The 26,137-nt window shown below is 42.0% G+C and overlaps 1 protein-coding gene across 2 annotated transcripts in view; it reads right to left on the bottom strand.

Moving 5' to 3' along the window:
* Positions 1-9,317: 9,317 nt before the first annotated feature.
* The window catches only part of aig1 (androgen-induced 1 (H. sapiens)), a 35,067-nt gene continuing 18,247 nt past the window's right edge, over positions 9,318-26,137 (bottom strand). For both annotated transcript variants that reach the window (XM_053648081.1, XM_053648072.1), the window contains 2 exons: positions 14,176-14,291; positions 9,318-9,994 (listed from right to left, as the gene is read on the bottom strand). In XM_053648081.1, the coding sequence (XP_053504056.1) occupies positions 9,766-9,994; positions 14,176-14,291 (345 nt within the window). In that variant the 3' untranslated portion in view covers positions 9,318-9,765. The remainder of the gene's footprint in view (positions 9,995-14,175; positions 14,292-26,137) is intronic.

The raw sequence follows: 26,137 nt of genomic DNA, 5'->3' as shown, positions 1-26,137 counted from the left end.
GCACCCCTGGAGCAGAGAGGGTTAAGGGCCTTGCTCAAGGGCCCAACAGTGGCAGCTTGGCAGTGCTGGGGTTTGAACCCCCAAACTTCCAATCAGTAACCCAGAGCCTTAACCACTAAGCCATATGTGCACTCTGTCTACTGTTGATGACTTAGATCTGGCTACATGCTGCATTCTATCTAATGAAACAAAGCATGACGTTCACTCTGTTTATCTGTGTAGGCTTTAGAGTACAATCTTTTTAAGCAATAATGACGTAATTATAATAAGTACTATAAATAATATATGAAGGGAAAAAAGCCAGGGAGTCAGTACAGTCTTGAGGAAGTGAAAATTGCAGTGCAGTACACAAAGTTCCCAGAGAAACAGGACGTTTCAAACAAAAGTCCTTTGTCAGCTGTGCAAGTAAAGCACCTCTGAGGCTGTGGTGAAACCAGAAGATATTCACAATGGTTGATGATGCACCGTTTTTGCTGATAGGATTTAAGTCCCCTTGGATGGAAGGGTCATTGCAAATCAATAAGAAAGTTATTCTGACTGATTACCTTTATCCTATATGACGACCATCATCAAAACCGAGGGAATAACTTTAGAAAGAAGCGAGTATATATGATCATCAAAGATGACCTCAAAAATACATAAAAAAGTATCATCTACAAAGAGCAGTAATTACCTAAAGTCAGTATTTGGAGTGACTCGAGTTCTTCCACTCCAACCTTAACACACCATGTCTTCATGGAGCTCGCTTTGTGCACAGGGGCATTGTCATGCTGGAACAGGTTTAGGAGAACCACATATATATACTTACGCCACATACATATCAGTGGTTAAAATCTCTGGGTTACTGATCAGAAGGTTGGGGATTCGAGCCTTAGCACCACCAAAGTGCCACTGTTGAGTGAGGCCCTTAATCGTCTCTGCTCCATGGGCGCTGACCCTGCTCCCTAACCCCTACTTTCTAACAAACTGGAATATGCGAAGAAAATAATTTCACTGTACTGTAAAGTGTGGCAAATACGGCAAATAAAGCCTTCGTCTTCTCCTTCCCTTTGAGATTCTAGTCTGTATTCACATGATTGCAGTGTGTAATTGCTAATTGCTGCAGATTTATCATGTTGCACATTCATGCTGTGAAGCTCCCGTTCTACCACATGCCAAAGGTGCTCCAATCTGATTCAGGCCAAGTACACTGAATTCACTGTCATGTTCATGGAACCAGTTTGAGATGACTTTGTGACATAGCACACTGTCATGGTGGAAATAAATACATGATTGGTAAATTGTGGCAAAAAAAGTGATGCATGTGGTATTCAAACAATGCTAGATTGGTATTAAGAGGACATTCCTCACACCATTACACTACCACCACCACCACCGACCTGAACTGTTGATGTAAGATTCATGCTGCATCTGCATGTCACAGCAGAAACTGAGATTCATCAGAACATTTTTCCAGTCTTCAACTGTACAGTTTGGGTGAGTCTGTGCCCATGATAGCCTCAAACATGTCAGATTTTATTATTACTATGCTAATTCATGCGCGAGAACCCTTCAGATCACGTTCAGTTTGTCGCCTCTGCATGAGAGAGCGATGGTGTTAATGAGAAGACTACGAGGTGTTGTTCTGCAGTTGATGTGCTGATGGAGAGCGCCCACAGAAACACACACACACACACACACACACACTTGAAACATACATAAACATTTCCTAAGAACAATCAAACAGGATGCCGGCCTAGTGGACGTAATTAGTACAAAGTGAGAAGTTAAAATGGAGCGCTGTTCCTTCTGTAAATATAATTAACTCAGTACTGGAGCTCTGCATCTATCATTTTTTTTAAACATGAGCTGAGAGGATGATTAAACAGGATTGGGAGAGGGTGAAGATTTTGACAGTCTGGTTTTGGGATGTCAAGAGTTAGCACTTAATTTTAACAGTTGGAGCTGTTTTCTCTCCTCTTCTGCAGTTTGACAGACGTTATTACACTGCGCTATGCTGACTTACTCATTTGGATGAATCTGTCATGAGGTGATTGTTGTTTCTTGCCGAACTAAGAACATTTCCTGCTCAGGCCTGGAATGCATATGTTTCTCATTAAGAAAATGTCCAGCATAGCACCGTGAAATTATTATCTTTGCAGTAGGCTGTGTTTGAGAAAGCAGAGGTTAAAAAAATCCAAATATGCTACAAAAATATGGTTTACACTCAGAAGCCCTCAAATGTGGGTGAATTAAAACAATTCTGCTAAGAAGCATGGGCCAAAATGGGCTTCCACCCTGATTTGAAAGACTGATCTCCTGATATGGGAGATCAGTGAGATATATGGGAGATCAGGGAGATATTTGGTTGCAGTGAAACGTGGCACAACCAGATATTAAGTTTGGGGGCAATTACTTTTTCACACGGGTGATGCAGGGGTTGCATATCCCTTTTTTGTTCAATAAATGAACTGATCATTGTATCATTGTTTTGTGTTTCCTCTTCATCTTCATATTACATTTTGCATGAGGATCTGAAACCATTTAGTGTCGCAAATATGCAAATTAGAGGAAAACAGAAGGGGGTAAATATTTTTCCCTGGCACTGTAATCCATAAACAAGTATGGACTGGGGAAGAGGAAGTGTGTGTGCTCACAGGACAGGGAGCCCTCTGTTTGTATGGAGGTGTCAATGTATAACATGTAACAGAAGTTTAGTAAATGCAAACTGTATCCTGTCTAAAATGTACTTGTACCAGAAAATCCTATCGGACTTGGATATGCCAGGACATCACATTTGTGCACGTCACATCTCCCTCAGATCGCAACTTGACACAAATTTATCAGTAGTGCTTTCGGGAATAGGTATTCACTGATGATATCCGAAGAAAGTATGACTGGTAGCTTTTTTATGAGGTTTGAGTGTAAATCAAAATGTATCTGTATTTAACAGTAATTACATTTAACCCAAAAGCTGTAAAGTCATTAGTAAATATATAAACTGATTAGCATCCCCAGACATAGGATTAAACAAACACCTACTGTATGTAAAAGACGCCCTGAGCAAACTCATTCCACCTGCAACTTTATTTTTGATCATTAAGTGATTTTTGTGAATTCATGTTCAAAGCAAGTCCAAGCAAACATCCATACACACTAATGAAAATGAGGACCTAGAACGCTAGCAACATTGCTACACAACATTCCCTTCTGGAAAATCTTGAGCTTTATAAACATAATTGATTGAGTTATACTGCAGGTCCATAAGGTGCTTCACGTCTCCAAAAAAAAAAACATTCATTGGTAGTAGCATGTACTACTATAACACTATATGCTTTGGGTTTAACCAAATATGAATACACTATACATATTGAAGAGATAACGTATACAACAAACACACACACAGATACGACTCTGTGTAGGTGGAGGTTTTTTGTTTTTTTTTGCCATTGTTTCTTGATCTGGGAAAGACAGCATTCTTTTGAAGCATAGTTAGCTTGTTTATTCTGTTACATTACATAGGAGATAAAAAGATTGTCAGGACATCAGGTTCAGGAGTTAAATAAAGTTCTGTAATGTTCTGTAGGTAAGTACATCGTTTGTCAATGAAAAATAGTTCATAGTGTTTTCAGGGCATAATGAGAGCGTTCACAAAAAAAAAAAAAAACAACTGTGGTTATAGACCATGCCCACTTCAGACTTACATTCAATACGAAACACATATACAAATATTTTGAGCACTAAACAGTACAGATAATGGCATTGTGTTACACCCCTGCTCCATGGGAAGGGAAGTAGATTTTCATATCTGCCCATGCACAGGGAACTCGCTTGCTTATTTACATTCAGGGATCACATTTATCAACCGTGCAAATACGTGTATCTGTGTATAGAACGTGGTTTACAATGTTATTCTTGTGCATGAAGATGTGCATATGTACATTTACCATTTACTTTATGTATTAACTACTCCTGACCATGTGTATGTATGCCGAAACCCCTAGCGGTCGAAAAGTGTCATGAGGTGGGGTGTATTCCAAATTTTCTATGATACGATACAATTTTGATTTATATGGCAACAATTCGATATTTGATGATACAGCAGAATCTTCTAAAACAGGATATAATTGGATTTAGTATCCTCTAAATGACCAGATTTGTTCAGAATATGGCATATGCCTAATATGCGGATGATGATGAGGTAGAGAAGGACTATTTTAAGTACCAGGCATCAGAGTAACAGGCAAATCAAATTGCTAACTTCTGTTTATAAATACAAATTATTTTAACACACCAGTTGTATAATAATCCACTTATAATCAACTTATTATTGTTACCTAAATTCTTTTCAATTTTCCATGTGTAAATGGGGCAATACATTGCACAATGGGGCATACATTCTCCTTTTTAAAGGGAAGTTGTCACCATATTTAGCTATTCATACCCTCTTCATTTCCCTCCACTGGCTTCCTGTAGCCGCCCGTATCAAATTCAAGGCCTTGATGCTCACGTACAAGACCTTGTCTGGAACAGCACCCCCCTACCACAACACTCTCCTTGAGGTTTATGTTCCCTTATGCAGTCTGCAATCGGTTAACGACCGATGCTTAGTAGTGCCTACTCAGCGTGGCTCAAGGTCCCTTTCCAGAACCTTCACACTAACTGACCCTCAGTGGTGGATTGAACTTCCAACTTCAATTCCGACTGCAGAATCTGTCACTATTTTCAAAAAACAGTTAAAGCCCCACCTCTTCCGTGAACACCTAACTAACCCCTAAAACACTAACCCCACATTACTTAAAAAACAAACAAACAAAAAAACCCTTGCTCTGGCTCTTACACCTCTACTCTGCTCACTTTGCTGCTCTAGAATTCAATTATAAATCTTGTATAGTAGCACTACTTGTATTGTTCTCCGCTTGAAATATCGGTTTGTTGTATTTCCTCATTTGTTGCTTTGGATAAAAGTGTATGCTACATAAATAAATGTAAATGTATTTGTGGGTGTTTCTTTATGTAAACGAGTGTGTCTGTCCATGAGTGTGTTTACATACAGTATGTGTGATAAATGCTGAATTCTACACACATGTTGATGAATGAGAGCCCTGCCCTCCACATAAGTTACATAAGAAATTTGGTATTCATGAGAATCCTGTTTGTGTGGAAAAATATTTGTATCCTACAAAAGCTCTTGAGTTTGTGTAACTTGAAGCCAACACAAATCCATACATTAGGACAAATAAGACCAGTCATTCAATCAAGACCATGCCACTGCAATAGAAGAAAGCCTTTATTTGTCACATATACATTACAGTATAGTGAAGTTTATTTTGTAATGCTGTATAAAAGGACAATAGCTCATATGGCATCTTTCTTTTAATCTTCTTTAATGCTTTAAACACTTTAGAGTCAGCACTAAGTGACCTATAAGTGAGCGATCTGGTATGTCTCAACCTGCAATGTGCTGTATACTCCCGAGTGTGCATGAATACATCAGGTTTCCTTACGATACATGCTTTCCTTCTTTTCCAACATGCCATCGGGGAGGGTGCCGTGCACGAGACTGAAGTGTGCAAGAGGCAGAAGAGTGCGAGAGGCTGAAGCATGAGAGAGGTAGAAATGTGCAAGAGGCTGAACTGTACGAGAGGTTAAAATGTGTGAGAGGTTGAAATGTGTGAGAGGCTGATGTGTGCGAAAGGCAGAAGAGTGCGAGAGGCTGAAGAGCGTGAGAGGCTGAAGAGTGCGAGATGCTGAAGTGTGCGAGTGGTTGAAATGTGCGAGAGGTTGAAGCGTGTGAGAGGTTGAAATGTGCGAGAGGTTGAAGCGTGTCAGAGGCTGAAGTGTGCGATATGCTGACGTGTATGAGAGGTTGAAATGTGTGAGAGTCTGAAGTGTGCAAGAGGCTGAAGTGTGCAAGAGGCTGACATATGCGAGAGGTTGAAATGTGCGAGAGGCTGAAGTGTGCTAGAGGCTGACGTTTGATAGAGGCTGAAGTGTGCGAGTCTGAAGTGTGCTAGAGGCTGAAATGAGCAAGAGGCTGAAGTTTGAGAGAGGCTGAAGTGTGCGAGAGTCTGAAATGTGCGAGAGGCTGAAATGTGCGAGAGGCTGAAGTTTGAGAGAGGATGAAGTGTGCGAGAGGCTGGAGAGCACGTCAGAATGAGCCACAGTTGAATTAATTCTTTAATTAAAAGAATTAAACATAGCAGTTTATCTTTGTGATGTGCTTGGTGTCCATGATTATCTGCATACAGCATAGATATCTCTTGCCCTCCATTTTTACATCAAACTCTTTTCCTTTCACTTCACTTAATTCTCACCTTTTCTGTAATTTACTGTATTAGCAAATGCTGTTCCACTGCTATATAATATTTTTATACAACAGCGTGGTTGAAATCTTGAATCTGATTTGTCAGAAGATGTGCATTATATTATAAATCTGGCAGAAGTATTTAATTTGATTTGGCTAACGAACACAGATACACACAACTTTACTAAACAAACTCATGAGGCCCAGTGCATGTTCATTATCAGTTACCACATGCTCGTGCGAGTCGGTGTATCCGCTCAATCCCTTTTGATGAAAAATATCAACTCTTGAACTATCAGTGCCCTTCAGGAACACGGGGAAAAATGCTTGTATAAAATAAACATTACACATAATCATTGAAAATTTCCACTCAAACAACAGAACCAGGTTCTTGCATTTCCTCAGATTGATGGTATTATGAGGACAGTGTCACACCAGTCCAGGAAATTATCCCTATCCCAGCTCTATCTGTCTACTTCCTGTTCACTTCCTGGTTTAAGACTATAACCTTAGATTAAAACCTACCATGCTGAACAAACTAACAAAAAGGTTTGACATTCCCAGAGTCTGTGTGAGCCGTGTTCTGTTCTTACTGCCATTACTGGGTTTCGACATTTAGTTGTGCTTTTTGATTACTCTTCTGGATGATCCTGCTGTTTGGTTATCTCATACCATACTGTGTTTTGACCTTTGCCTGCCTCATTATTCTTGTGGAGTTTTGGATTGTCTTTGCCTGCTTTGTCTACCTGGAATCTGTAATTAAACCTCTGCACATGGATCTCCAACCTCCTCCTGAGCCTGGTCTATTACACAGAGTTTTATGTTTCAAAGGAATGCTGTGTAAAAATAAAGCTGTACAGTAAATCCATAGGTTCAATCTCAAAATATAGATGCAATGCATGCATTTATACTGTATATGTATTCACTCATACATCTACAGTAAGCACTTTATTCTGGTCTGGGTCACGGTGGATCCGGAGCCGGGATGGCAGTTCATCGCGGTGTAATGGATATATTTGTATACTTGTTTTCATAAAGGCTGCCAATAACCATGGAGTTGAATATATAGCATTATAACACATAATAAGGTTGTAATACTGACCTAAACATGTACAAAGACAGGAATTGTGATTAATACATTTGATTTGATACATATGATTAATACATACATTTTTTGAGGTATTCTGAAATCACTTCGATTTAACTCATGTAGAAGAGCTGTGCTTTCGTTAAAGTGAGAATTGGATGAAGTTGTATCAGGAGCTGGACTAGAAAAAAAACAAGGTGGTCGGGTACACTCTGTTTATCGATGACCTTTTCCCAAGTGTCAGATTTACCGCTCAGTCCAGAGTTACTCTCCAAACAACGAGCGCTGGTAATGCAATAGTTCCAACACAGCTGTCGCATCTCACTGTCCATGGATTCAGTCACTTTTATCCTTATTTGACTCTAAAGCACCTGGAGGGCAGGAATAAACAGTGTTGAGTAAGATACTGAAAAAAAGTAATCCACTACAGATGACTAATTACGACTTTAAAATTGTAATCTGATTACATTACTGATTACTGCATGTAAAAAGTAATCAGGTTACTAATAACTTTACGTTACTTTCAAAACATATCCAACCTACACAAATACACTACAAAGTGAAACTCATAGCTCTTTCAGTAATTTTAGCACGTGTCACATGATCAGAGAAAGTCGGATTTATCATAAAACTTGCCTCAGGTGTTGTCAATGTTTGTAAGACTACCAGACCGATAAAATATAAAACTTTTCTAACAAGGCTAGTTTGGTGTTGCTAGCCAAGGGGAGGCATAGCTAAGCTATCATTGTGTGGGTTTAGCTGCTACAGTGCCATGCAAAGCACATTATCTTTCCTTATGCTCTGCTCATATCATGTTCACATAAACTGGAACTCATGTAGACATTTACACACATTGTTTTCCTGTTCAGCATCAAAGGATGTTAGTGTTCCAGTTTCAACCCCTTTACTGGTTTAAAAAAAAATTAGCTGTATATTCATTTTTCCTCCCACTGACTGTGTGAGCTAGAGTTTGGCAGAATTGAGAGCTGTCAGCCAATAAGACACGAGTATTTCCATGTCTGATTGGTATCGCCTCCCTTCAGTATTACTGACCTTCAGTTCCCTAGTGACAAACTGCTCCAAGTGGAGAATTATTCGGTGCTAAAGAAAAAATCTTCGAGGAAAAACGCGATTTATTTAAAAAATTTATTTTACTTAGTATTGTTTTCTTAAAAATAAATTTGTATCAGTAACTGTAATCAAATTACATAAATTTAAAATGTAATTACAGCGCTATTAGAAAAAGTCATTAGATTACAATTACACCCAACTCTGGAAATAAAGCAAGTCATTTGTATTTTGGTTACAAGGATAACACGATTCTGATCATTTCTTTTCATCAGCCATTTTTATTTCTCAGCTTTGACATTCCCATGTCATCATGTAGTATGAAATGTTCTCACATTTCTTGGCAGTTATACAGCCATAAAAATTCATCACTGTTCCTGAGATGGCTGGGTATATCATTATACAGTAGTTTGCGTCATCATGTTTAATCACAGCGACTGACATTGTGGGTTGATGAGACCATTTGGCCTTCTTCAAACATCAACATGTCCAGAGATGTTGGCAGGAAGGTCAAATGTGACTCATTAGGGCATATTTCCATTTCTTATTAGTCTAAAATGTGTTGGTTATCGATTATATTTGGTGAATAGCAGCCCTTAAGTAAATTCATAACATCCATTTTTTTGTGTCAGAGGTACTCTGTGGTGTTTTCTGAAGCCATCATGTTGACCAACTCTCCTCTGACGTCTGCAATTAATTCATCTAGCAAGCGCTGTCGTTATTACTTAGCCAAAGAAATCAGTTTTTTGCTGGTTTTGTAACTAATAAACCATTTAAGTTTAGTGTATCAAAGAATTCCTTTTACATCTGGGTCAGTTATTTTGTCCACCACTTGTATGTTTCCAGCAGAACTCCTGTACTGGTTTAGTCGTGCTAACGTTGAAACTGCTTGTAATCAGTTCATGATCTGCTAGCTGTCATTAACTCTTAGACACACTAGCGTTTTGTGTGAAATGCCTGCCATGGTCTAAGCAAGAAGCAAAGTATCTCCAAGTGCTAGGCACATAAGATAACCTTGCAAATGTAGGACTATGTATGTGGGTCTAGGTTTGTGTGTGCAAGTACTCGAAAAGCTCTCGTGATTTGTGGGTCAGTGTCAATCAGGTGGGAGGCCAAGAAGACTTCACCATCTGCTGTTATCAGACTGCTCACACTCCCATCTGTTTCTGACACCCACAATGCTCTGTGCTCCTAAGCTCTAATAATGCTAATAGCAGCAGAGTGCATGTGTGGGTGCTGAACAGCAGACCACCTCCAGGCATGTTTGGAGATATTCTCCTCTTGTGTGTGGCAGACAATAAGAAAAGTACAACTGTAGCTCATTTCAAGGAGTCATCATATACCACTCACAGACCTTATCGTGCTTACACACACACCACACAAACTTACTCCTTGAGGAATCCCAGATATAGCTGTTGAGGATCTCCCCCATGATGTAGTACAGGCCGGTGAGTGCTGTGAGGCAGATGAAGAACACCACTCTGGCCACCGTGTCTATGTGCTCTAACAGTGGGTACACCCAGACTCCCGTCGCGTTATACACCCAACACATCCTCAAAGAAAGAGAGAGAGAAAAGGAGACTGTTACGTGTCATACATTTTTGTAGGCTTACGACAATCGTTTCTGTCCTTCTGTCTGTCTGACCTGCCGCATGAAAGGCTGTAGAATCAGTCACCGGAGTAGCAATGTGTCTACCAGGAGCATCTCAGCATTTCAGACACTGCTCCTATTGTTTCTCTAAAGAACCTCGTACTCTCAGAGTATGCAGTCATCTTGTGCAAGTGGATTCGTCTGCTCAATTCCTTATGATGAAAACATGATATAAAGTCAACTCCAGGATTATCGGCACACTTCAGGAGAATGAGCAAAAACGAAAACTACCATCAAGGCTACCCATTTTTATTAAAGGCTAAGTTCATTTCTGAGAGTATAGGGGTTATACATTTTATAAATCTTTTTTTTTTTTTGCTCATTTTCGTGAAGGATGCCTATAATTCTTCTATCTATTTTGATTATTTATTACTGTCATCAGTTAATATGCTAGACAGAAAGCTACACCAGGTGACAAAGAACAGATCATTCTGTGTTGTTTTACCAGTCTGTTCATTAATAATAATGGAACTAATACTAATAATGTAATACTCCATCAGATTGCGTACAGTATAATATTATTCTGCTGTAGCTGAGTAAGTAGAAATCAACCTCCACTATACTCCAGTATACTACATGTTTTAAATTTGCCCAAAGTAAAGAATTTCCCAAATTGGAATTTGTAACATTTACACAACCTCTAATTTCAATATTTTTGAAACTACTGAGTATTACTGCCCTCACAGTGGACATAAAAAGTCTACACACCCTTATTAAAATGGCAGGTTTTTGTAATGTAAAAATGTCAGAACTTTTTTTCACCTTTATTGTGAAATTGCAATATGCATATAAATATCAAGTGACAAACATCTAGAAATGATTTTTGAGGAAAAAGAAAAAAAACTTCCAATACCCAGCTTGCATAAGTGTGCAGACCCTTTTATAATTGGGAATGTGGCAGTGTTCAAAATCAACCAATCACAAATGTTAAATACTAATTAGTATACACCTGCTATCAATTAAAGTGTCTGATTAACCCTAAATAAAGTACAGCTGTTCCTTACCGCTTACAAGGCAGGTACGGGATCTCGTTGTTGAAAAATGTAAATCAGGAAAGGGTTACAAATTTTTTTCCAAGGGATTGGATAAACCATGGAACTGTGTAAAGACTATAATCAACAAGTGGAGAAAATACGACAGGGACACTACTAAGAACAGGACATTCCTCTAACATTGATGAAAAGATCAGAAGAGAACTGGTCAGGGAGGCTGCCAAGAGGCCTACAGCAACATTAAAAGAATTGCAGCAATTTCAGGCAAGTACTGGTTGCTCCCTACATGTGAAAACAATCTCACGAATTCTTCATATGTCTGGGCTATGGGGTAGGTTGGCAAGGTTGGGGTAGGTTGGCAATGCTGTGATAAAATCTAAAGGTGCTTCAACTAGTATTACTTTAGGGGTGTGCACACTTATGCAACCAGGATAGTACACTTTTTTTATCTTTCATTTTCTTCCCCTAAAATGGTTCTTATTGGTTTTCACTTTGATTAATAGGTTAAAATTTTACAATAAAGGTAGACAAGGTTCTGACATGATTTATCTTGGTTTCATTTTTTTTTTCACAAAAATAAAAACCAGCCATTTTAACAGGGGCGTGCAGACTTTTTAGAGCTATTGTATATACAGTAGAAATGTACAATGCTTTAGGCTCTCGTTCACTAATACTTATGCACAGTCACAGAAATCAGTTGATAATCTTGATCTTAGATAGTTTAGTTTAGTTAGCGATTCACCAAAATACAAATTCCAATCTCAGCCTCCGAGCCAATGAAGAACATTAGATAACCTGCTTAATTATACGACAAGGGTTAAGACTTTTTTTTTTATTTCGAGCGATCCTGGTAAAAGTGTCCTGGTGTGTTAGTGTATTTTGAACATATTTCTAGCTACACTGATTAGCAGAGCATGGCACAGCAACATGCAGAAGCTGTGTGAATGTTGAGTCTGGCGTAATATAATACAGGGTGAAACCAGTGGGAATATGTTAAGCAAAATCCATAACAACATGACACAGAGGCTGAGGAAATGCATAGCGAGTAAGGGTGAACATAACATGTTGAGCATATGCTGTATATAATAAATCCAAAAATAAGTACATGTAGCTTTACTCTCAATGGTTCCTGACATTTCGGACACCCTGTAAATTAAAATGAGTTTCATTGTCCTGTTACAGTATTTTTACTGTCTACTGAAAGGTGTTATTTTTTTTTTATATTATGTAAATGAAGTTTCCCTGCCTGTCAACCTAAAACAAATGTGATAGGTGAGATAGGTGCAGATGAAGGTTAAACATCTGACTCCAATTTATAATTCTACTGAAACTGAATGATCTGGTTTCAATTAAAATTAACTTAAAATGTTGAAAAGGTATTTGCTCCCTGTCAGTGTTTGATATTAAATCCACAACTTCATATAAATCTCTTGATCTGACACACGAAGCTTTATTCTAAAAGCTCACCAAATGTGGCCCAAATGTCTGTAGTAAAGGAAAGTAGGAAAGAAGTCACTTTAATGTCTGTGGTTGGGGTAAAGGGGGAGCTGATATAAACATATCTCTAATTAAGATCCTAACATTGATTTTTCTTTCATTATTTTTCTTTCTTCTGAAGTTAGTGGTAAATTAACCACAGAATCTATAGCTAGTAGTTGAAGTACATTTCTCAGTAGCAAGATGTTATGACAGTTTATTTTTAAATGCAATAGCTTTTTCACTGCCAAGAGGGTACAATTCTATACAGTCTTCCTCACCACCTCAGCTTATACCTTTTTGTTTAAAGAGAAATCATAACATGATGTAAATAAACTGGGACATTTCGACTGGGATAACATAGAACAGTTTTTTGTTTGATTTCAGTTCATGTTGCTAGCGATATTTGCTCAACTAGCATCCAGTTTGTGTTACTAGATTACTCGACAGCTAACTTAATCACCAAGCGAACAAATTTGGACATGAATTATTGGAACAATCTAGCAAAAAGTTCTTGTTCACCAAAAATTTTTGTTCGCCATGTTTCTTAGTTTGAAGTTGATTAGCGCATATATCATTACAAGTTGAACTAAACATGGACAGTTAAATCAGCAGCCCTCCTAAAATCAACCAGATTTGAAGTGATTTTGAGCGTTTACATTCCCGCCTCTCATTAGTTACGTTTACATGTTGCCTAATAATCAGTTAATAATCTGAATGATGAATCAGAATAGAAAATGTTCATGTATACACCTCATGCAAAAAATAAAAATATAATATTTCGAGAATAGTCATAATCCTATGACAAAATGAAGTACATCAGCACAACGTTTGGGTATTAAAATGAGGATTGAGTATTTGGTGAAATTATTGTCTCTTGTGTTGAAGGAGAAATCTCCATGGTCTTCATCAAGGTCATGATAATGATAATCAAAATGAGCGATCCGTAAGGAGTGGAACTATGATGCATTCGGCGTCAAGCCCCAGTGCATTTTGGTATATGCATGTGTGTGATAAAACCTTATGGTGAGTTCATATACCATTCAACATTGTGGGCTTGATTGCTGTAGTGAGCGCACTGGAGTTACATCTGTTATGCCACAGATTTCCTCCAAGTTTGTGTTTCCTGCTGAGTCCTTTCAAAGCTCTAGTACTAATAATAATGTGATGCAGATACGGCAGAAGATTTTCTTTATTTGTCAAGTAATTCTTTATTTCCGTTGCTCTGATATGCACCATTCTGTCACAGTGTCACTACTTCATTCTCAAATTTTTACAACTTTATTCTCAAAAGCTTGTATTATTATTTTTTAAAGAGTGACTCTAAATGCTGTCCTGTAATGCAGATTTGAGTCTATCTAGAATATATAACACGCACCAATTTTTACTCTCTCCGAGTTACTTGGGGTGCCAGAATGCCGTTCCGGATCCTTCCGGCTCACTTTAACCCCTCCTTTTAACATATCAAGAAGCGTTAGGCCATATTGTTATGGAAAAACAAATTAAAATCTTGAATATACTGTATTACACAAAGGCCTGACACTCTGTTAACTCATCCACAAACATCCACTGGTGTAATGATGACAGCACAGCAATAGTCAGTGAAGGTAGTTACCAAAGGACATATCCCACACAGAAGCAGCACACAGCCAAGAGTCCACACATCCTGCTGGGATAGAGGTGACGTGTGGTTCTCATCTCAATGATGATGAAAGGAAGCACTGTCGTATGCTGGAGAAAAGGGAAAGAAATTTCATTCCACACAAAAATGAAATAACACACTGTTACAGGGTTATTATAAAGTTAAAACAATATCATTTCAGCGAAAAGTGCTTTCTCTGTTTAACGTTCCTGTCACATTCAATACATGTTCCTAAGATGTCTGCATCCTCCAACTCGTTCAGCTAGGTTTAATAGGCTAATCCATATTTGAAATGCTATCAAGTTTTCATTCAGTGTTAGTACTCATGATCTGTCTGAACGTGCCCTTTAATATCTGCTAGCAGAACTGAAATGATTTGCCCCTCCATGCCATTTCACTCAATTAAACTGGGCCACCCCTCCTTCCTTCCCGCGCAAACATCACTCCGCTGTAATGGCTGCATTCATGACTCACTTTCCTCAACAGACCAGCGGTGTTATTGTCATGACTTCAGCCATTACTCAAGTCATATATATATGTATATATATATATATATATATATATATATATATATATATATATATATATATATATATATATATATGTATTTATATGCTGTTAAAAAAATACACTGTTCTGGCAAACATCTATTGTGGCACCTGAGCCATCTTCTGGAAAAGGGGAGCACAGGAAAATGAGCGCTCCAATTTGGTCACTATTCTCCAAAACCAATTATTGACCAGGCTTTCAATGAGTGTTTAATGGCAGCATCCTTTGCCTTTATACAGTATATGATTTGGAAATGGCTTCCAATTGGAGATGTATGAACCTGTCTGAAATTACATGACATGATAAATAAATGGGCTTTGTATTGGTGTGCCTTAAGTTTAATATATTTCCACAGGAAAAAAAAAATCATTCAAAATGCTTTTTGGATTCACATCTTTGATACCTATCTGTCTGAGTGATTTTCATCACACCTAACACCAAATACACCCCTCACATAGACTGTGCCTCAATGGAGCAGTGTTATATACTGACACCAAGAATGTATCTATACATACTCCTCACATAAGTGACTCCATTTAATGCACTTTTGAATAACTAAATATAAATGTATCTCAGGTAAGATTTGTTTTCTTGTGATCTTTGACATTACTATTTATTTTATGAAAGGTGTTTGCTCACTGGTCAATCACTGGACAAAATATTTAATTTTCCATTACAATAGTACAAATTTCAGAATTATAATATGTATATAATCCATGTAGATAAGGTCTTAAGACCTGATCTACTGTCACCTTCGTTTCCTGTTGTGTTCTGCATGTGCAAACACCAAGCTTGGACACAATACTGATTCTACTGATTGATCTGATCAACTAAACAACCAGAGAAGTGAACCATATTGAGTTAAAAACCACCTCTACATTAATGAAAGTTTAGTTTTAGTTATGTCATGTTTTTACAATAACATCTCTGATCAGATGCCTTATCTGTAGAGGCTTGAGTGTGTCCCTGATTTAGATGTTACTTGCTTCATCAAACTTCTGCCTGTCTGAACCTGCTGAGAGGATTAGCTGGCTGCAAAGCATGGTGGAATCTGTAGTATACGTATGAAGGCTGGCCGGCAGAAAGCTCCTGGAGGGGATAGTGTGTCAGGGAGAGTGCTCCCAAGGTCAGGGCTTATATTTCTCCAACTGGCCTCCTAGGCTGTCCCTGACACACTACCAGCTGACAGAAGAGCTCACATGACACCACAGCTCATCTCCCCCCTGTCAGCAATGAAATCCCTGCTAAATACCTCTTGGTGCTCAGGGTCAGGGTGAGGTTACATGTTGCATCTTTTTTTATTTATTTTTTATTTTTAGAATGCTTCAGACTAGGTGCGTGCATCAGGATCCCGTAGGCTGAAACAAACAAAAAAAGAAGAGCACACCCAAGTTGCCAGGTTCTAACAAAATTCCACCTCAGTTTTTACTGATGTCCAAGTTTTATTTTTATTTTTTGCATATTTCTGCAGAAACATAAGAAGTATTTCATTTACTGAGCCACTGCTTCATACAGCCCTTGCACACTGTATGTATTAAAAATACTTTAAAACTTGTACCCTCATGTTTTTCTTAATTCTTAAATTATTGTTCTTCATCATATTGTCCATCATATATTGACTTTCTTTCTCCAAAAGTCATTATAATGAAATGCCACTTAAAGGATGCCATTTTGTCTGGCAGACTCACTGTGACTGCGTCCCAGTTTTACAGATTCTGATCACGTCTCCAGCCAATTTTTCTGCCATCATATTATTAGATGGCTTTTTGATAAGAGCATCTTGATTTGAGAAAGATGTTGTTTTGATACATAATTAATTTGCTTTGATAAAGTTATGTTCTGAAAATTGAGATTGGTTGTTATAATTTGTGAATGAAAAAAAGATCTGTATTTCTGCCAGCCCTGTTCTTTCAGTGTCTTCCAGTTTTTCCAGGGTTAATTAGCGTTAACATTGTTGCATTGACTTACACCCATCCTGTGCACAATCCAGATATAAAGATATGCTTTATTTTAGCCCCCATCCTAGTATAAAGTGGCAGCTCTCTTTCTCTGACCACCATACCAGGCAGAGACGTTCTTGTGGTTTTGCTCTGCACACCAGGACAGTCTGTGGAAAATTCCATCCTACAAAACAGCATAGCGCAGCCAGAAGACCCTTAACTATAAGAAGAACAGGCCCATGTTTACACGGTTTCACTTCTACAACAATGATAGTGCAAAATCCACCTCTATTTAGTGCTTGCCAACATGCTTCAGCCATTTTGAATAAAACACATGCTATTTAAACTACTTTAAAATGTTATGGAAAAACATGAGTCAGATTTCCCAAATGTCTTTCACGGACGTTGAAGGGAGGTTATTTTGGTGTTGTGATTTCACACTTTCATTTTGCATTGGATATCATTGAGTATTAGCAGAAGAATTAGCACAAATGTTTCCATATGCAGAGTGAAAGAAAGTTACTCATTTGTCAGAAATGTTCACAGGAACCCAGAACTGAAGTATGAGAGCAAATGATTTCACAGCTCTTCAGAGTCAAGACCTCTGTGTTAGCTTTTGGAGCAATAGTTACAAATAGTTGTCATCCTTCACTGGGTCAAGATAAGTAAATATTTTTTGTAGTTATCAAGGATGAGCTAGTGAGCCAGCAGCTATGAGTCCATTTTAATGATGGGGTTTGGCTGGAGAAACCTATCCTAACAACTTTTCCAGGCTCAGCACGGCACTTAAATCACAAGTCCAGGATGATATTGTGCACTGCCAAGCCCTAAAAGGCATTGAAATAGAAGTATAATTGAAAAACAGACCTGCAATTATTGATTTTTTTAAGTATTCACAAAAAAAAAGCAAAGGAAATAGCTAAGCTGAGAGCACACGGGAAAAAGCAGGGAAAATGATTTTTTATTTTTTTTGTCCTGAGAGGAATTAATATCGCTGAACATCGTCTTTTTTTCTTGCACTGCTGTGGTTGTTGGAGACTTGAATTTTTTTCCGATCTGTTAACTAAATCTGTCTCCTGCTCCCACTCCGAAAAAACACATCTGCTTCCTCTGATCCATACACAATTGTGCCAGGCTGAATCACATTTTCTGTCAGCTGGTTCTACTCCGGCTCTACAGAGTGGTGCACTGTTGACTTCAGATGTGAACTCTATGTTGTCACTACGAAAAGGTCAAAGAAGGACTGATTCTGTTTAAGAATGCAGCATTATTGCAATTAGAAAGTAATCAGTCATTAACACAGCTGTATTCATCCTGTTTATTAACAGCAGGTCATGTTGCGTCAACGGAAGCTGGTCTGAAATGGGTGCCTATTTTCATAATCTTGGCAGTTATAGACCCCTGTCCTGTCATTGTCTCTGTCCTAATTCTATACACCAGCAAAGAAAGGGCATTACTATTTTCATCTGAGTTTTAGTTCAGATCAAACCCATAAGCTGTGCCATTTTTGTTGCTTAGACGGACTATGAAGAGCCTGGTAAACTCAAACAGACGCAGCGACCCAGCACTTCCCAACACTTCTTTAATTTGCGTCAAACTGCTTTCACACTTGAACTGAAGTTCATTTAGTACTTGATTTGGATGTAGGTGCAGTTGATTTGGCCCACATCTGGATTTAAACGACATGTTCACACCTGCCCAAACCAAACGAATTAAAGAAGCCTATGCACCTTGGTTCAAAATAACTGAAACAAATCATCATGTATGTAGATCAATCTAATGTTATGTAATGACCATGGGCTTCTATTTAGACCTGGCATCTTAAGTGTACACTACACAATCATGAGAAAAAGAAAGTACACCCTGAATTTTATGTTCTTATTCATCAGGGCCTAAATAACATTTGTGTGGTCCTCACCAACTTCTATAAACAAACAAATAACCTCAGGTGACAACAAAAACACAACATATTTTAATATGTAGCCATTTTTTCCCAAAAAGTAAACCAACATTCAGAAACCAGGTGGGAAAAAATAAGTACACCCTTCCTACTTACACAATCATTAAGAGAGTAATTAGCAGCCAGATGTTACTAGTGAAATACAAATGAACAGTTAATCATCAAAAAGTGTGACTATCTCTATAAAAGCATAACTTTTGGCAGTTTGGTGTTCTGGAGCACTCAGATGTGTGTCTACATCATGCCAAGGAGAACAGACATCTGCCACGACCTCAGAGAAGCAACTGTTGCTGCTCATCAATCTGGGAAGGGTTATAAGGCCATCTCCGAACAATTTGAAATTCAGCATTCTACAGTGAGAAGGATTGTTTACAAATGTAGAGCCTTCAAGGCAGGCCAATCTTCCCAGAAGATCGTTTAATGCTCAGAAATATAAAGAAAAACCCAAGAGCTACATCATGTGACCTACAGGACTATGTCACGTATCAAGAAACTCTGGACTCCACTTCCCATCAGCCACTGCACTGCACTAGCTGTCACATGACCACCTGCACCTGATTCACGTTTTGTTAATGAGGACTCATGTGTATATATAGTCCGTGTCTGCACGGTTTGCGTGTCTTTCGTTGTCTTAGACTCTCGTTGTTCATGTCTCGGTGTTTTGTTTCATGCCACAGTAGTTTTCCAAGTTGTGTTCGTGTCTTTGTTTCCTAGTACGTTTGTTTCAATAAATGTTATTATCTGCACCTGCTTCTGGCTCAACCTCGATTCGTGACAGAACGAAAGACCCACTATCAGAAGCAGCAGATCACCACGATGGACGCCTGGTTTGCAGCATATGCGGAGTGGTATTTAGGACTACTGGAGCAGGGAAGAAGGACAGATGAACTGCTTGCTCAGAATAACCGCATGCTAGGCCTGCCGCAGCTGGACAGACCATGCACCAGGCCACACCCGGCGTTTGTAAGGGACTACGCCATGACACGCCGACAGGAGGGGGAATTTTTGGTCGGGGCTGAGACCAACTCCCACCCTCCCTCCCCTATTATGGATCTCGCTCAGCCATCATGCTCCGCCGAGGACGTCGCTCCGCTTTCATGCCCCGCCGAGGACGTCGCTCCGCTTTCATGCCCCGCCGAGGACGTCGCTCCGCTTTCATGCCCCGCCGAGGACGTCGCTCCGCCTCCCTGTTCGGCTGTGGACGTCGCTCAGCCTCCCTGTTCGGCTGTGGACGCCGCTCAGCCTCCCTGTTCGGCTGTGGGCGTCGCTCTGCCTTCCTGTTCGGCTGTGGGCGTCGCTCTGCCTTCCTGTTCGGCTGTGGACGCCGCTCTGCCTCTCTGTTCGGCTGTGGACGCCGCTCAGCCTCTCTGTTCGGCTGTGGACGCCGCTCAGCCTCCCTGTTCGGCTGAGGACGTCGCTCTGCCTTCCTGTTCGGCTGTGGACGCCGCTCAGCCTCTCTGTTCGGCTGTGGACGCCGCTCAGCCTCCCTGTTCGGCTGAGGACGTCGCTCTGCCTTCCTGTTCGGCTGAGGACGTCGCTCTGCCTTCCTGCTCGGCTGAGGTCGTCGCTCTGCCTTCCTGCTCGGCTGAGGTCGTCGCTCTGCCTTCCTGCTCGGCTGAGGTCGTCTCTCTGCCATCCTGCTTCACTGAGGATGTCACTCTGCCTCCATGTTCCGCTGAAGACGTCGCTCCTTTTCTTTGCTTCTCTCAGTATGTCGCTCCCCCTTCCTGCTCCACGGAGGACATCGTTCCCCCCTCATGCTCCACGGAGAGCATTGTTCCTCCCTTGGGCCTCGCGGAGAACCTCGCTCCTCTTCCTGGCCTCGCGGAGAACCTCGCTCCTCTTCCTGGCCTCGTGGAGAACCTCGCTCCCCCCTTGAGTCTCGCGGAGAACCTCGCTCCTCTTCCTGGCCTCGCGGAGAACCTCGCTCCCCCCTTGAGTCTCATGGAGAACATCGCTCCCCTTTCCTGTCCCGTGGAGGATGTCGCCCCGTTCTCATGCTCTGCCGAGGACGTCGCCCCGCTTTCATGTTCAGCTGAGGAAGTATCCCAGCCTCCCTGTGCCGTTGTGGAAGCCGCCCGGCCTCCTGGTTTTGCTGGGGACATTTTTTCCTGGGGGTCCTGCTGTCCAGCCCAGCCGAGGAGGTCGTCCCGCTGCCCTGCACGGCCGAGGAAGCTGTCCTGCTGTCCAGCCCAACAGAGGAGGCCGCCCAGCCCTCCAGTCCCGCTGGGGGCGCCGCCCCCGGCGGCTCTGGAACGCAGGGCGCCACCCCCGGAGACTCTGGAACGCAGGGCGCCGCCCCCGGCGGCTCTGGAACTGAAACGCTGGGCACCGCCCCTGACGGCACTGGAACGCTGGGCACCACCCCCAGCAGCACTGGAAGGCTGGGCGGAGTCCCCAGCAGGACTGGAGGGCTGGGCGGCGTCCCCAGCGGGACTGGAGGGCTGGGCGGCCTCCTCTGTTGGGCTGGACAGCAGGACAGCTTCCTCGGCCGTGCAGGGCAGCGGGACGACCTCCTCGGCTGGGCTGGACAGCAGGACCAGAGCCGCGTTCCAGAGCCGCCGGGGGCGGCGCCCTGTGTTCCACTTCCAGCACCGCCGGGGGCGGCGCTCCGACTTTCAACCCCGGTGGGGGTGTTGCTCCACCCCTCTGCTGCCCGACGGAGGCTGCCTCGCTTTCCGTGGCAGCAAGAGACCCCTGTTGGAGGGGGGTTCTTGGTGCTCCAGGAGGAGCACCCTTTGGAGGGGGGTTCTGTTATGCCACGGCCAGCAGAGGGCACTGGCTCAGCTCCTGACGAGTCACGTGACATTGTTTTTGTTCGCTCGCTTCCAGATTGAGCATTTCATATTATCTGACTTTAATTTGCCCCAGGTGTCCATGCTTTGAGTTAATCATGTTCTTTATTTAAATGCCTGGGTGACTGAGCACTTCGCTCAGTATTATATCGTGTCTTTAGTTGATCCTGGTTAGTATTGTTTGGATCAGTAGTCTCGTTTGTTTTCCATGCCTCGAATGTTCTCGTTTCCCGGTGAAGACCGCGTTTACTTTAATCGTGAGTTTTGTGTCTAATAAAGACTGTGACCTGCACCTGCATCCGCCTCCAGTCTACGTTTCGTAACAGTGAGAGACTGATAAACTCCTACAGAAAACATTTACTTCAATTATTGTTGCTAAAGGTGGTTCTACATGTTACTAAATAATAGGGTGTACTTTTTTTGGGGGGAAAATGACTATATATTGAAATCTGTTGTAGTTTTTTGTTGTCAGCTGAGCTTATTTTCTTGTTTATAGAAGTTGATGAGGACCAGACAATAGTTATTTAAGCACTGATAAATAAAAGCCTTGAATTGAAGGAGGGTGTACTTTCTTGAAGAAAGTGCTGTCTTTCCCAAACCAAGAAACTGTTATTTAGGCAACAGTTTACAACTGTCACGTATCAAGACACTCTGGACTCCATTTCCCATCAGCCACTGCACTGCACTAGTTGTCACATGACCACCTGCACCTGATTCACGTTTTGGTTAATGAGCACTCCTGTGTATATATAGTCCGTGTCTGCACGGTTGGTTGTCTTTCGTTGTCTTAGACTCCCGTTGTTCATGTCTTGATGTTTGTTTCTTGCCACAGTGTGTTTCAAGGTTGTCATAGTGTCTTTGTTTCTTAGTACGTTTCTTTAAATAAATGTCTTTATCTGCATCTGCATCTGCATCTGCTTCTGGCTCAACCTCGAATTGTGACAGAACGAAAGACCTACTATCAGAAGCAGCAGATCGCCTCCACGATGGAAGCAGCAGGAGAACGGAGGAGACGCAGAACCCGGAAGTCGACGCCAACCGTCCCCGCTATAGACTCCGTCCACTTCCCACAATGGACATCTATGGAGCTTCCGGACCCATTTGACGGATTTTTCGGTGCCCCAGAGTATTTCCTGGTAGACTGTCAATACTATTTCACCAGCCTGTTTGACCCTAAGCCAGAGGAGAAGCAATGGCTCCGATTTATGTGGTCCCGGTTCTTTGGACCGGCCCGTCAATGGGTGCAGCTAAAACTGGAGAAGCACTGTAGGAACCTGGACGGTGTAGAACAGTTTGTGGGGGATTTCATGTTGCGATTCGGGAGTCCGGAGGCGAAGGAGGAGCTAGAACAACTTCTCAGGGGGGTAAGTCTGGAAGGCGAACCTGCCCTGCCGTTTACCCACTACTACAGGCAACGTCATACAGAGCTCAACCCTGAGATCCAAGCCAAGCCTCCAGTCCCTGAGATCCAAGCCAAGCTTCCAGTCAGGAAAGTCCAAGTCCCAGTCAAGTCTCAGGTCCCTGATATCCAAGTCCCAGTCAGGTCTCAAGTCCCTAAGGTCCAAGTCAAGTCTCACGTCCCTGAGATCCAAGTCAAGCCTCCAGTGCCTGAGATCCAAGTCAAGCCTCCAGTGCCTGAGATCCAGGTCAAGCCTCCAGTGCCTGAGATCCAAGTCAAGCCTCCAGTGCCTGAGCTCCAGGTCAAGCCTCCAGTGCCTGAGCTCCAGGTCCAGCCTCCAGTGCCTGAGCTCCAGGTCCAGCCTCCAGTCCCTGAGCTCCAGGTCCAGCCTCCAGTCCCTGAGCTCCAGGTCCAGCCTCCAGTCAGGAAGGTCCAAGCCAAGCCTCACGTCCCTGAGTTCACGTTCAGGCCTACTGACCCAAATGACCAAATGCCGCTCACACCCAGCCAAGCTCCGCTCACGCCACAGTCCGCGGACACGCACAGCCAAGCTCCGCTCACGCCACAGTCCGCAGACATGCACAGCCAAGCTCCGCTCACGCCACAGTCCGCCGACACGCACCGCCAAGCTCCGCTCACGCCACAGGCCGCCGACACGCATCGCCAAGCTCCGCTCACGCCACAGTCCGCCTTGCAACACAGCCAGCAGAGTAACCTGAGCATCTGGGGCTTTCCACTGCAGGGGAGGCACACCTTGCTGCGCAGTCCAGAGGTGAAGGCTGGCCCAGAAATTTTTTTGGGGGGGGCAATGAGGACAGCAGGGCTCCAGCCTGAGGCCTACGGGGAGGTCTCAGCTGTGGAGTTCTCACCTGAGGTCAACATGGAGACCTCAGAGGCACAGGCCAAGGAGGCTGTCCCGCTGCCATGCACAGCCGAGGAGGCTGTCCCGCTGCCCTGCACAGCCGAGGAGGCTGTCCCGCTGCCCTGTTCAGCTGTGGACGTCGCTCTGCCTTCCTGCTCCGCCGAGGACGTCGCCCTGCCTTCATGCTCCGCCGAGGACGTCGCTCTGCCTTCCTGCTCCGTTGAGGTCGTCGCTCTGCCTCCATGTTCCGCTAAAGACGTCGCTCCTCTCCCTGACCTCGCGGAGAACATCGCTCCTCTCCCTGGCCTCGCGGAGAACATCGCTCCCCCCTTGAGTCTCATGGAGAACATCGCTCCCCTCTCCTGTCCCGTGGAGAACGTTGCCCCGCTTTCATGCTCTGCCGAGGACATCGCCCCGCTTTCATGTTCAGCTGAGGAAATATCTCAGCCTCCCTATGCCATTGTGGAAGCTGCCCGGCCTCCTGGTTTTGCTGGGGACATTTATCCCAGGGGACCAGGACCACCAGAGGGAGGACGTATAATTTTGGGTGCTCCGAAAGTAGCGCCCTTGGGGGAGGGTTCTGTCACGTATCAAGAAACTCTGGACTCCATTTCCCATCAGCCACTGCACTGCACTAGTTGTCACATGACCACCTGCACCTGATTCACGTTTTGGTTGATGAGCACTCCTGTGTATATATAGTCCGTGTCTGCACGGTTGGTTGTCTTTTGTTGTCTTAGACTCCCGTTGTTCATGTCTTGATGTTTGTTTCTTGCCACAGTGTGTTTCAAGGTTGTCATAGTGTCTTTGTTTCTTAGTACGTTTCTTTAAATAAATGTCTTTATCTGCATCTGCATCTGCATCTGCTTCTGGCTCAACCTCAAATTGTGACAACAACAGCCATCTAATAATATTTGACCAGATTTATTTCAGTTTTTGGGTTTGTTACAGTCCAGAAAGTTTACTGGACACACGATCAAAATCCATTATAAAGCAATGTTTCTGCAAGTCAAAATTGGGTCCTTTAAGCAGACTTTATAATTTTCAGACAAGATTTTCTTTTAATTATGATGAAGAATGACAATTTAAGAACGAAGAACAGCGTGTCTGCATGGGATATATGGAGCAGCACCTCAATTAATGAATGTATTTCTTTTGCACAGAAATATGCTAGAAATATATTTTATTTTGGAGTTCAGTAAGCAGTGTTTAGATCAGGCTAGACCCCAATAGCACATCTCCTATTAGTATCACGTTAACGGATTTGATGGTTTTTAATGAGCTTGGGCTTTGCTGTGAGCAGGAGTGCCAGGTTCTGCCTACACTGTACACGTATTGCACTTATATATACTGCAAATCAGAAATGTGCACCAATAACAACTAGTTCTCTTGAAAAACATGTCTGTCTTTTCCTGTGCCCAAATATTTTGGGCTTGTTGGGAAGGTGGGAATTTTGCAGAACCCCTCCCATAAGCTTTGCTGAGCTGTTCTTAAAATGTTTTTTTGTAAAAACCTTGCACAGCTATTTTTTTGTCCTTTGGGACCCCAATGCACATGCCTAGACTTCATTTTAGAACTGTTCAAAAAAAAAAAAAAAAAAATATATATCCAAAGCAGGCATCATTTTTCCTACCCCAAGATAAGCATCAAACACTTCCCGTTTGAAACTTACCACACCCCTTTATATGACATCACATGTTACTTCTATCAAGCAGATTAGTAACATAAGTTTTTGTTTTCCCAACATACGTGAATTCACCCTCTATTCCATGGTACTGGTTCTATTCACCCGAATAGCAAAAGCTAATCAAATATTAAAACATTTAAGGGATGTACCATGTGAGTTCTTCTGAGTTAACTTACTGCGATGATAAAGGCAGATATTGTACATTTGCATTGTACTGTACAAAATCCACACTGCAATGTGCATTGATCACATTATCTACTTGTGTGTTTTAATAAGATCCTATACTACAGAAACAGACTATTACATGTTCCTGGCATTTTCCTAAGAAGATGATCTCCTCTTATGACAGGATGTTTTGGCTGGATGTGTCTTACACTGCTGCCATAGCTTTCCATCAGGGTAGGATGCAGTGCCGAGTTCAAGGCACGATGGAGCTACAAAGTGTGTAGCCAGACTAATGTTATGTTAAATGTTTCAGTCAAAATACATCTCTTTTTCACATTATGAGCAGCATAATTACCTAAAAATAGATCATTTGATTTATAGTGCTCGTATAATAATTTCCCCACTGGCGGACGAAAAGTGAGCACTGCATTATCTTGTTTTGTACAGTATGTCCATGGTGAGTGACTGGTGACGTGCCAGCAACAACAACGAGCTGCCATCTGTCAAGCGGGAGCTTTACAGAGTGGTCCAGTTGCAATGCAAAATTATCCTAAAACAGTCAGGACCATGACTGAAAA

Source organism: Ictalurus furcatus, chromosome 2, assembly GCF_023375685.1.
Source record: "Ictalurus furcatus strain D&B chromosome 2, Billie_1.0, whole genome shotgun sequence".
Taxonomy (NCBI): Eukaryota; Metazoa; Chordata; class Actinopteri; order Siluriformes; family Ictaluridae; genus Ictalurus; species Ictalurus furcatus.
The sequence above is the reverse complement of the archived record's forward strand: the minus strand, read 5'-3'. Positions and strand labels throughout refer to the sequence as shown.